The sequence below is a fragment of the Corvus brachyrhynchos genome, unplaced genomic scaffold, assembly GCF_000691975.1.
Source record: "Corvus brachyrhynchos isolate BGI_N302 unplaced genomic scaffold, ASM69197v1 scaffold246, whole genome shotgun sequence".
In the NCBI taxonomy this organism is placed as follows: Eukaryota; Metazoa; Chordata; class Aves; order Passeriformes; family Corvidae; genus Corvus; species Corvus brachyrhynchos.
This window is the reverse complement of record NW_008238447.1, coordinates 334210-344852: the sequence shown is the minus strand read 5'-3', so window position 1 is coordinate 344852 and position 10643 is coordinate 334210. Positions and strand designations below refer to the sequence as shown.

The following is a 10643-nucleotide window of genomic DNA, read 5'->3' as shown; positions in this document are numbered from 1 at the left end:
GCGGACACAAGGCGGGATGCGATCCCGGTCCATCCCACCGCAGCCGGGACAGCAACTCCCGGGCATCGATGACTCGGCGCTCAGGCTGGCCTGGGCAGCGCCCCACCACGGAACCCATCGAAGAGTCGGCGCTCGACTTTTACCAGCGGCGTCCCGAGGCCGCGGGCGCCATCTTGGAGCCTGGCAGGGGCGATACCGGGGGATAAGGCCAGGTTTAGGGTCCGGACCTGGGGAGGGACAACCCCAAATACCAGCACAGGCTGGGGGTGACCTGCTGGAGAGCAGCTCTGCGAGGAAGGATCTGGGAGTCCTGGTGGGTGACAAGTTGACCATGAGACAGCAGTGTGTCCTTGCAGCCAGGAAGACCAGTGGAATCCTGGGGTGCACGGGGAAGTGTGGCCAGCAGGTCAAGGGAAGTGATCTTTCCCTTCTACTTGGCCCCAGTGAGACCACATCTGGAGTGCTGTGTCTATTTCTGGGCTCCTCAGGGCAAGAAAAACAAGGAGCTACTGGAGAGGGTGCTGCAGAGGGTAAGAAAGATGATGAGAGGTATGGAGGATCTCTAATGAGAAGGGACTGTGAGAGCTGGGCCTGTTTATCCTGGTGAAGACTGAAAGGGGATCTCATTAATGCATATAAATATCTCAAACGGGTGCCAAGAGGACGGTGCCAGACTCTTTCCAATGGTGCCCAGCGACAGAACAAGGAGCAATGGCCATAAAGTAAAACACAAGGAGTTTAATCTCAACAGAAGGAAGCACTTCTTTACACTGAAGGTAGTAGAGCCCTGGAACAGCTGCCCAGGGAGGGCGTCGAGTGTCCCTCTCTGGAGACATTCCAAACCCACCTGAAGACGTTTGTATGTCACCTGCTCTAGGTGACCCTGCCTTGGCAAGGCTGTCGGACAGGGTGATTTCCAGCCCTAACAAATCCTTGACCCTACGACTCCTCTCCCGCTCCCCGCCGGCCGAGGGCGGGGCGGTTTTTTTGTCTCTTTGCCCCAGCCAGCCAGTGGCAGGACAAGAGGACATAGTCCAGAAGAGCACTAGGGCATGGAATGGGTGATCAGACATTGGAACGGGCTGCCCAGGGAGGCGGTGGAGTCGTCGTCCCTGGAGGTATTTAAGGAAAGACTGGACGCGGCGCTCAGTGCCATGGTATGGTTGTTATGGTGGTGGTCGATCATAGCTTGGAGTCGGTGATCTCTGAGGTATTTTCCAACCTAACTGATTCTGTGATTAGGCAGACGTGTTGTAAGGAGGATGGAGAAGTTTGGAACGGGCTGCCCAGGGAGGCGGTGGAGTCGTCGTCCCTGGAGGTATTTAAGGAAAGACTGGACGCGGCGCTCAGTGCCATGGTATGGTTGTTATGGTGGTGGTCGATCATAGCTTGGAGTCGGTGATCTCTGAGGTATTTTCCAACCTAACTGATTCTGTGATTAGGCAGACGTGTTGTAAGGAGGATGGAGAAGTAATAAGATCATCTTTAAATCAGTTATATTGCTTAATATATGAGTGGTTGTACAGGCTTTACTTTTAAGGCCAATATTCATCTTTCCATTTAAAATGTTTGAAATACTAAAATATTTTCCAAGGGGACTTTTAGTCAATAAATATTTGATATTATTTGTGCGTTTTAATCACTTTATTGCACCCAGAGTATCTAACTTCAACCTTCTTTACAGTCATATACTTAACAGGCAATATATAGGGTGTTTCTCAGGCAGGGATTGTAAAACAAGCTGAAGTGCAAAATAAGTGGAATTATTTAAGGCCGAGGTTGGAGGAGGCTCTGAGCAACGTGATCCAATGGGTGACATCCCTGCCCATGCAGAGGGGTTTGAATGAGATGGACTTTAAGGTCCCTTCCAGCACAAGCCTTTCTATGATTTCTGTTATTTCTGTTACATGATCATTATGTTTTTCGATTCATTATTTCCAATATGGATGACTTAGAACATTTCAGAAGCATTCCATAGATTCAGGAATCATACTCTCAGAAAAATCAGAGCTATTTTAAAATAATGTGCTATGAAAATCCATGTCTTGTACCACAAATAGTGATTGAGGTTGGCACAATACTAGAATTAAGGTAGGAAGACAGAATGCCTTTCTAGAACTGTATACACTGAAAAATATGATAATACTAATATTAAAAAAATTGGGGTATATAAGTCCTGATTTCATTTGGTGCTTAAAAATTTGGTTGACATTAGACTCTAAGGGCAGTGCTTAATGGGAGAGTTACCTGTAATAAAGTGAAGATGTATTTCAGCTTTTCAGTGGAGCTGAAATAGTACAGCTATTTTTATGTATTTATATTTTATTACATGAAACTTAGCATTTCACTGTTTTGTCAGCTGTTTCACTGGTCAGGTTTTAATTTATAAAATCTTCTCTTGTAGGTTGCCTATTAATCCAGTTTAAAATTACAACAACTGTGATGCTTGCTACCAGGAGACAGGGAAAACAGAACTAGGAAATACAGTTCACTGAGTTTCATGTGGCCTGTTTTTACTCTGTGTTAGGAGAAACAGCTCTCCTCTTCTGTGGGTTACTTGTTCCTAAGCGTACTGTCTGTGTAGCAAAGTAGATTTTTGAAATTCATATAGTAAAATACTAGCATAGCAAAAAAGGAAAATAAAAATTTTCATCAAGACCAGTTTGCTTAGCTGGGTTAACATGAGTTCCATGAGTGTCTTGGCACAGATAAGGCTAAAGAAATACACAGATGGGGGCCTTGCTTTTAGGATTGTTACTTAGGAACAGTGTGGAGTAACTACCCTTTCCATGTGTGGAGTAGGCAATACAGCAGGTGAGATTTACTTCAAAATAAATTGAGCTTGAAACTATTGTTTTATTTTTCTGTATGAGATTGCTGAAAAACTTTACAATGTGTTTTTCCTTAAAAAAAAAAAAGAAAAGCACATGTTAAAGTTCTGGTTGTTTACTAGCCTTAAATTTCCTTGTTAAATATTGCAATATAAACTTAGAACTAGAAAAGAAAATGAGAAGAGACTTGAGAGCTCTTACTTGGCTCAGGTTATGCAAAATTTGGACTTCACCAGTATGAGCACAATGATCCTTGTCCCAACTCAGAATATTTTGTTACAATTTCTTCCATAAATGTGCTTTTAACTTTGCACAGTGGACATCAGTGTGGTGTTTGGTTGTCTCTACAAGCTTCAATGAAGTAGCTGGAGTACTGGGGAAATTCAGTTATAACTGCCTGGAGCTCTAAGGGAACTGATTTACTCCCGAGATAACATGTTAAAGTAGGTGGGGTAGAGCTCAGGGCTGTTGCATCCTGGCAGCTTCTGGAGTCAGAAGCTCCCTTAACTTACAGCCAGTGCTAACATCACTTTATTGTACTTAAGCAAGTGCAAAATCTCTTCAGAGCTGGGATATGCACCTGTGCAAAATAATCACTATATTATTGAAATGTATGAAGTGGTTACTTAATACTGTCTTGGGCAGAAGTGTTAAAAGAATTACTACACAGTTTTCAAATCCAGGCCTAAATTTAGTCTCCAAAATGCATTTAGACTTTTAAAAGGTAACAGCTGTCAAAATCTACACACCTCTAACTCCAGCATTTCTTTTCTATCAGTATACTCATTATTTTCTTTAAGATTATTGAATAAACTTAAAAATGTAACTTTCAGTATTTTTAAGTACCATCAGATACTTGGTATGAGGTGAAGTGCTCATTTTTTTGAGAGGCAGCATTCAGAGAACTGCAAGTGTTTGTGAATGATTTGGAATGAAAGCTGCAGTAAGATAAAGGCTTTTACATGGTGCTGTGTGGTTTCCTGATGTATGGAGCATCACAGAAATTCAGTTTCACTTTAAAAAAGCAAACAAGAAACCCCCACAAAACCCAAATGGGCTTTCACTGAAGTAGACACCTGTGGAGACCGTATGGGTGCTGCTGAAATAGGTTATAATGTGGTTGAAGGTGCAATAAGCAATAAAAGTATGGAAAATATCTAATTTTTAATAGTACTCTCTCTTTATTTCTCAAATCCAATTTGGTTTTATACTTATTTTAACAATTGTCTATGAAGCTGATTGAGAAATCCTAGAGAGAAGAGTAATAGGACATAAACTATCAATATTTTTAGTATTTTTTCTTATAGAAGGCAAGGAGAGTATGCCAAGTGGCTTTGAAAAGCCAATATAAGTGATATTTTTCCCTCTCAAATGATTGAGGAGGAAAAGAAACAATTTTAGTAGTATGAGAGAGAGATTGATTGGAAATGTCATTGATACATGGATACTGATGTATGTAAATTGATTTTAAAAGGCACTCTCAGTGAGAAAAAATGATTTGTTGAAATATGTATTTGAAATTATTTGCATATGTCAATTTAAGGAGTTTCAAAATTTCTTTATTATTTGTAATTGATAATTGAATGTTTGTATTTTTAGGTGAAATTTGGAAATACAACATTTAAGACAGACGTATATCCCAAATCACTTAATCCTCAGTGGAATTCTGAGTGGTTCAAATTTGAAGTAAGTATTTTTTAAGAGTTTGCCTGTAACTATGTAGACACTCTGGTTTAGCTGCCCTTAATGAAATAATTGCATTTCAGGCAGAAAATGAGTTTTGAGCACTGAAGTGTATTTGTGTTTAAATACACAACAAAGCCTTTTCAGGAAACCCAGCTCCAGTCAGTCCTTGTTTGCTGAGGGCATCTCATTGGCTTTTTAGGAGTGTTTGTGAAGACAAAAGCTTGCTAGGTTGGATTCAACTTAAATTTTCTATTAGAAAAGAGAATACTGCAGAGAAGGTGGGGGGAATGTAGCAAGGATTAGGCTTTTTCAGTACAGTTATCAGTACAAATACGTATAAATATATGAAAGTATGGGTGTTCTTGTGGGTTTTTTTTTTTAATTTTGAGCAAGGAAAGTTAATTGGTATTTGAAGTCTTACATTTGGTTGCAAAGATAATGGTCTTGTCAAAGGAGAAAACGGAAAATTCCTATGCAAAGATTACAAAATAAAGAGCTTGGACAACAATTATTGGACACTTTATCTTCCCGTTTCCTTATGTAATAATGAGAGCACTCAGCATTTTCCTATAATTGCTTGTTGCTTTCCAGGATTTAATTTGTTGATATCCTTTGACATTATGCCCTGAGCAAGTGTCTACATGTTCCTCTTTTGTTACTACATTTTTTTACTACTTAAAAAATGAGGATGATGTTTAGAATAAATTAATTATTAAAACACTTGAATGTGTAGTTCTGGTTCATTTACCATGTTCTAAGGCAGTATCACAATTCTTCAAATACATGAGTCATCTCATTGCTGTTAGCAAACTTAATTCTTGGTTTGTGACATTTAACATAAAAAGTTGTGAAATGTCTGTCTTAGTCATAAAAGAAAATAGTTGAATTATCTGTAGATGGATTATTGCTTTTGTTTAGGAAATTGCATATGTAGAATTACTGAATTTTTACTGCAGACTGTGTAAAATATCTTCTTTTAAGCCATTGACCAGTGATGAGAACACCATAATCTTAACTTCAGAGTGTAATAGTCCTCTGAGATATTTTATCTTAAATTTTCTTTTTTTTCTTTTTTTTTATTTATCAGTATGTATTGTGGAGATGGGTGGGCAATCTAGGAAGTGTGACTTAAAACACTGTGGAATTTAAAAATGCATAATCACTGTAATCTTGCTTTTCTGTTCTTCTTCCAGTGATAGCTCTTTTTCCAGGATCTCATCAGTCTCTGAAGGATAAAATCAAAATAAGTGAATGTGTTGTTTGGCTTCAGGAAACTGAAATTACAGATTTATCTGTCAGGTTGCTGTTCGTAACTCCTCTCTTCTGTGTTTGTTTTTCATCAGTGTTTCCCTGCACATTTTTAAATACTCAGATTCCATGTTAATATTTGTTTTCCAGGTAGATGATGAAGACCTCCAAGATGAGCCTCTCCAGATCACAGTTCTTGATCACGATACATACAGTGCCAATGATGCCATTGGCAAAGTGTACATAGATATTGATCCTCTGCTCTATAGTGAAGCAGCCACAGTTATTTCAGGGTGGTTTCCAATTTATGATACCATTCATGGTAAGATTTTCTAATTTAAAACAGTCTTGTTTGAAATGTAATCTGCTTCTTATAATCTTGTAAACTGTCTTCAGAAATTTGTAATAATTTTATCTTTGGAGTTGGAAAACTACTTTCCTGGCTTTTTTTTTTTTCCCCTCCCCTATTCGTTTCTGGCATGAGAAGATTTCTGGCACAGGAGTTCAGACCAGTGCTTGGCAGAATGCCTTCCATAGGACTTGTGACAAGTGGGAAAAATCTTCACTAGTTGCTGCAAAATTGAGATAAAAAAAAAAAGACTCAGACATATTCATCCAATTACCACATGTTTGCTAAATGAGTGTAACTTTGCTGGAGTTATTTGGGGTGTGCCTTCCTGAGACTTGGGATAAACTTAATTGAGATGAAGGGACAGAATGTGAGATATCTTCAACAGGATGAAATTCCTTTTCCATGCAGCAAGTGCTCTCAGTGTTAGGTGAATTTCATCAGAATGTCTTGAAGGTATGAGAAAATGAAGTTAATGATATTTTTGCTTTTGATTTTAATGAAATAGCTTTTGTCTCAGAGAGCCAATGTCAGTTTAGAGCAATTAACTTGCCGATTGAATACCTTAGTGCAGAACATCTCTGTGGTTGCCATTATCTCCCTCGTTCATTATTCGGGGTGAATTAAATGACCTAATAATATTAAAAGCTAATTATAAATTATTGTTGGTCAATAATGGTGTTTGCCAGATGCTCGTCATAACTGATGCAAAGTATTTTTTGCATCTAAACCAGTTATAGCGAACAGAAATATCGAGAAATATTGCATGTATTTTTTTAATTACCTTTTTATCCTATGCACATTTTCCTGTCACACATTTTCTTCTGGAGCTAAATTATGCAAACACTTGTTTCAGGATGTGTACAGCTGGTAGGTTAGAGAGAGTTAGATTTCTCTATATTTTTTCAGATATGTTGGTATTTCACAGCTTTTTTCTATTTAAGTAAAATTGGAATTCTTATATTTTCATGCTCATAGCTCTAGATTCCAATTATCTTGACTCTTGGCAAACATTAATTGATGCTTCCTTAAAAAATAATAAATACAGTGTTCGTAAGTTTGTATTAAAATTTTTTTCTTTCACCTCAACATGATTATTTGTGAAAATACATAACCCTGCGGCATTTCCTGTTATAGTAACTGAAGGCTTCTTTCTGTTGGCATTTTGGAAGGGAGATGCAGCTGATTTTATTGCAGTAATATCTGAGTTGAACAACAAATCCAGTGCTGCTCTTTGGGTATCATGTACTGATGTGATAAAGGCTTCTGAAGATGCTAGAAATCAGACTCATCAAGAAGTTTAGTCCTCAATATGTCAGAACCTATAATATGTGAAATGATTTTGTTACTGGGTGGGGAAAAAGTAGAAAAAACTCAGAACAGGAAAGTAGAGAAGTCGAAAGGGAATGGTTGTGTGTTAGAAAATATTCTATTTCTAGTAAGATTTAGTCATAGTTGAAAATTAAGCTTTGTCTAAAAGGTCTGTAATTCCTTATTTTTTATATATTTCTCATCACAGTTAGTATTTTGCAAGCACTTCCTGTTCCACTTTGTGGTTCTAGAAAGAACCATAAATCTTTCTCCTTGGGTTGAACTTCAGAGAGGAGCTTTACTGCAATTTTGAAATTGTTTCAGGGACGAAATTCAGCAGAGAAAGCACCCTGCAGCAGAGGCCACTGCAGCATCAAGAGGCTGATGGCTTCTCTTTTCCCAGTCCCATCTTTCTTACAAAGTCTTGTTTGGTGCAAATAGGCATTTGAGGAGTGTTGCTTTTATTGCTTCAGCCTCAAAGGCTTGGCAGAACTAAAAACTTCTTCTGAGTCAGTGGTTCTGCAGCAGACCTGACAAGCAAGGATATGGCTTCCTGCTCCTCTGGGATTAATTACTAATAATAGGAAATAATTTGTAGGTCTAGTTTTGTATTGAACAGTTATATTGTTATAACTTCTGGTATTTAATTTTTTTATCAATAGGTATACGTGGGGAGATCAATGTGGTGGTGAAAGTAGATCTCTTCAATGATTTAAACAGATTTAGGCAGTCATCCTGTGGAGTCAAATTTTTTTGCAGTAAGTAGAGGAAAAAAGTTTATTTGAACAAAAACCTTTTTTCCTCCTTTCCTTTCTTTGCCTCTTCTGTTGGCCTCCCTTCTCTTACCACCTCATTGCATAAACCGAGTGGAGATAACATTGGAGCAAAATGCAAAGAATTGTTTAGTTTGCTTTTCTTTTTTAACACATTTTTACTGTTCGTATCTCAAAACAATGTAAATAACTGATGGGATTTTTTAATCTCCATAAGTTGCATTTCAGTGTCTGTGCATACACATGCGGTGTTATTTTGGGTCCATATCCTTTTAAAGAGGCACAAAGTGAAAAGGTTTCATAATGGTACATACTGTAACTGGTGCACTGAACAGTTATCTTATCAGGGTTCCGTGATCTCACAAGCAAAACTGCCTGGGTATGTCCACATTGTCAAAGAAAATTGTCTGGAAAACTTTCTGGAATCATTTTTATGTCTAATTTTATGTTTTTCTTGCTATTCTTGGCTCATAGACCTATGTCTTACGTCTTTTATGTATATATTTTTTAACAGCTACATCTATTCCTAAGTGTTACAGAGCAGTAATAATTCATGGATTTGTGGAAGAGCTTGTAGTTAATGAGGACCCAGAGTACCAGTGGATAGACAGAATCCGTACTCCCAGGGCATCGAATGAGGCTCGGCAACGACTCATTTCACTCATGTCAGGTATTAAACATGTGGGCTGTAATGGTTATTGCTACTTCTAAAAATGTTCAGGATTTGAATAAGTGCCTTGCTTAAGATTGTATATGAGTTTTGTTGTTAATTATGTTGATTTTTTTCAGTTCACAGTGTCTTCTGTTTCTGAGGATTATGTTTTTCTAATTGATGGACAGGGTGACTGATTTTTTTTTTTTTTTTTTTTCTCTTCCTGACGAGGCCATGCTGCTGCCTAATTTTTTGGTTGCTTTTAGCAAGGTCAAACCTGTGAAACTTTTCTGAAGATGTTCTTAACCCATATGAGGGGTATCACTAGAATTTTGACTCAAACAATTAAAGTAATGAACTTCACCCTCTTTGAACTGTTTTGAAGTGTGTGAGCAATTACACACTATCTCAGATACAGTGTATATCAATACTTACGTTACTCATCCTATCTCTTTGAGGTCAGGCTTGGTTCATTGTTTCTCAAGCATCTCCTGTGAGGAAAGGCTGAGAGATTTGGGATTATTCAGCCTGGAGAAGAGAAGGCTTTGGAGTGACCTAATTGTGGCCTTCCAGTACCTGAAAGGAGCTAGAAGAAAGATGAAGAGGGCCTATTTGCGAGGGCCTGGAGTGACAGGACAAGGGGAATGGCTTCAAACTGACAGTGGGTTTAGATTAGGTATTGGGAAGAAATTCTTCCCTGTGAGGATGGTGAGGCCCTGACACAGGTTGCCCAGGGAAGTTGTGGCTGCCTCATCCCTGGAAGAGTTCAAGGCCAGGTTGGATGGGGCTCAGAGCAACCTGGTCTAGTGAAAGGTGTCCTCGAGATCCTCAGTAAGTAGTGCAACATAAAAGATTATGGAGATGTTAGTACCTTCATTGGGAGGGCCAGCACGCTGTGGGGGAAAAAAATAACTAAACTGTTGTGATAACTAACATGAAGACACTTTTTTTAATATAGTTCCCATATTAGTTTACAGAATTCACATTTGCATATTTCTTGCTGTGCATAAGTAGTGCAGGGAGATAAAGTATTCTGCTAGATTTTATTCATGGCAATAGATAAGAGGATAAAAACCCAAAAGAACTCGCAGCATTACTGTTTCATCTCATGTAATAAAATGTGTGATACTGTTATTGGTGGTCACACATAAAGAATCTTGCATAAATCTATAACTTCTGACAGTGAGCCAGGCTGTTTCACAGATCTCTGTCATATTATGTATTATGTTAAAAAGAAACTTTCATACTCTATCTCAACTCTAGAACTTTTTCAAGACAGGTACGGACTGTAACTTCAGTTAAGAAGTTTACAGTAGTAACCTGTGCTGGTAATTTTAAAATCAAACTTCCAGAAAGCAGTAGAAACCAGAGCCAGGAGTTGGACTTAGGTGATCCTTGTGGGTCCCTTCCAACTCAGGAGATTTTCTGTGACCATTTCATTCCACTTGATTTCTCAGCAGCAGTGACATTAGGACTGTTAGGCCATCCTTTGTGACAGTGAGGATTTTTCAGTTTGTTATAAGAGGATTTTAGAAATCTTTCATTTTCATAAGAAGAGAGATGATATTTTCCACCTTAGTTATTACCAAGGCAATCCAACTACATAGATCAATTAATGTTTTTATGATATCCTCCTAAATAAGCATCAATGGCAGACCAGTTTCTTATAGTCACAGTCTTTCAGCCCTTGTGTGCAGCTAATACAGTGGTAATCTTTGGTTTGCAGTAGAGGGGCAAAAAGTATGAATTAAGTTGAAATATGCTTAAATAAATTGGTAAATGAAGAAATGTAG

General features: G+C 38.2%; 1 protein-coding gene across 1 annotated transcript in view; it reads left to right on the top strand.

Moving 5' to 3' along the window:
- The first annotated feature begins 16 nt into the window (after window positions 1-16).
- C2CD5 (C2 calcium dependent domain containing 5) overlaps window positions 17-10643 on the top strand; it is a 59843-nt gene continuing 49216 nt past the window's right edge. Inside the window, exons 1-6 of the mRNA XM_017736657.1 lie at window positions 17-393; window positions 1243-1357; window positions 4431-4517; window positions 5916-6087; window positions 8088-8183; window positions 8713-8868. Coding sequence (XP_017592146.1) covers window positions 17-393; window positions 1243-1357; window positions 4431-4517; window positions 5916-6087; window positions 8088-8183; window positions 8713-8868 — 1003 coding nt within the window. The remainder of the gene's footprint in view (window positions 394-1242; window positions 1358-4430; window positions 4518-5915; window positions 6088-8087; window positions 8184-8712; window positions 8869-10643) is intronic.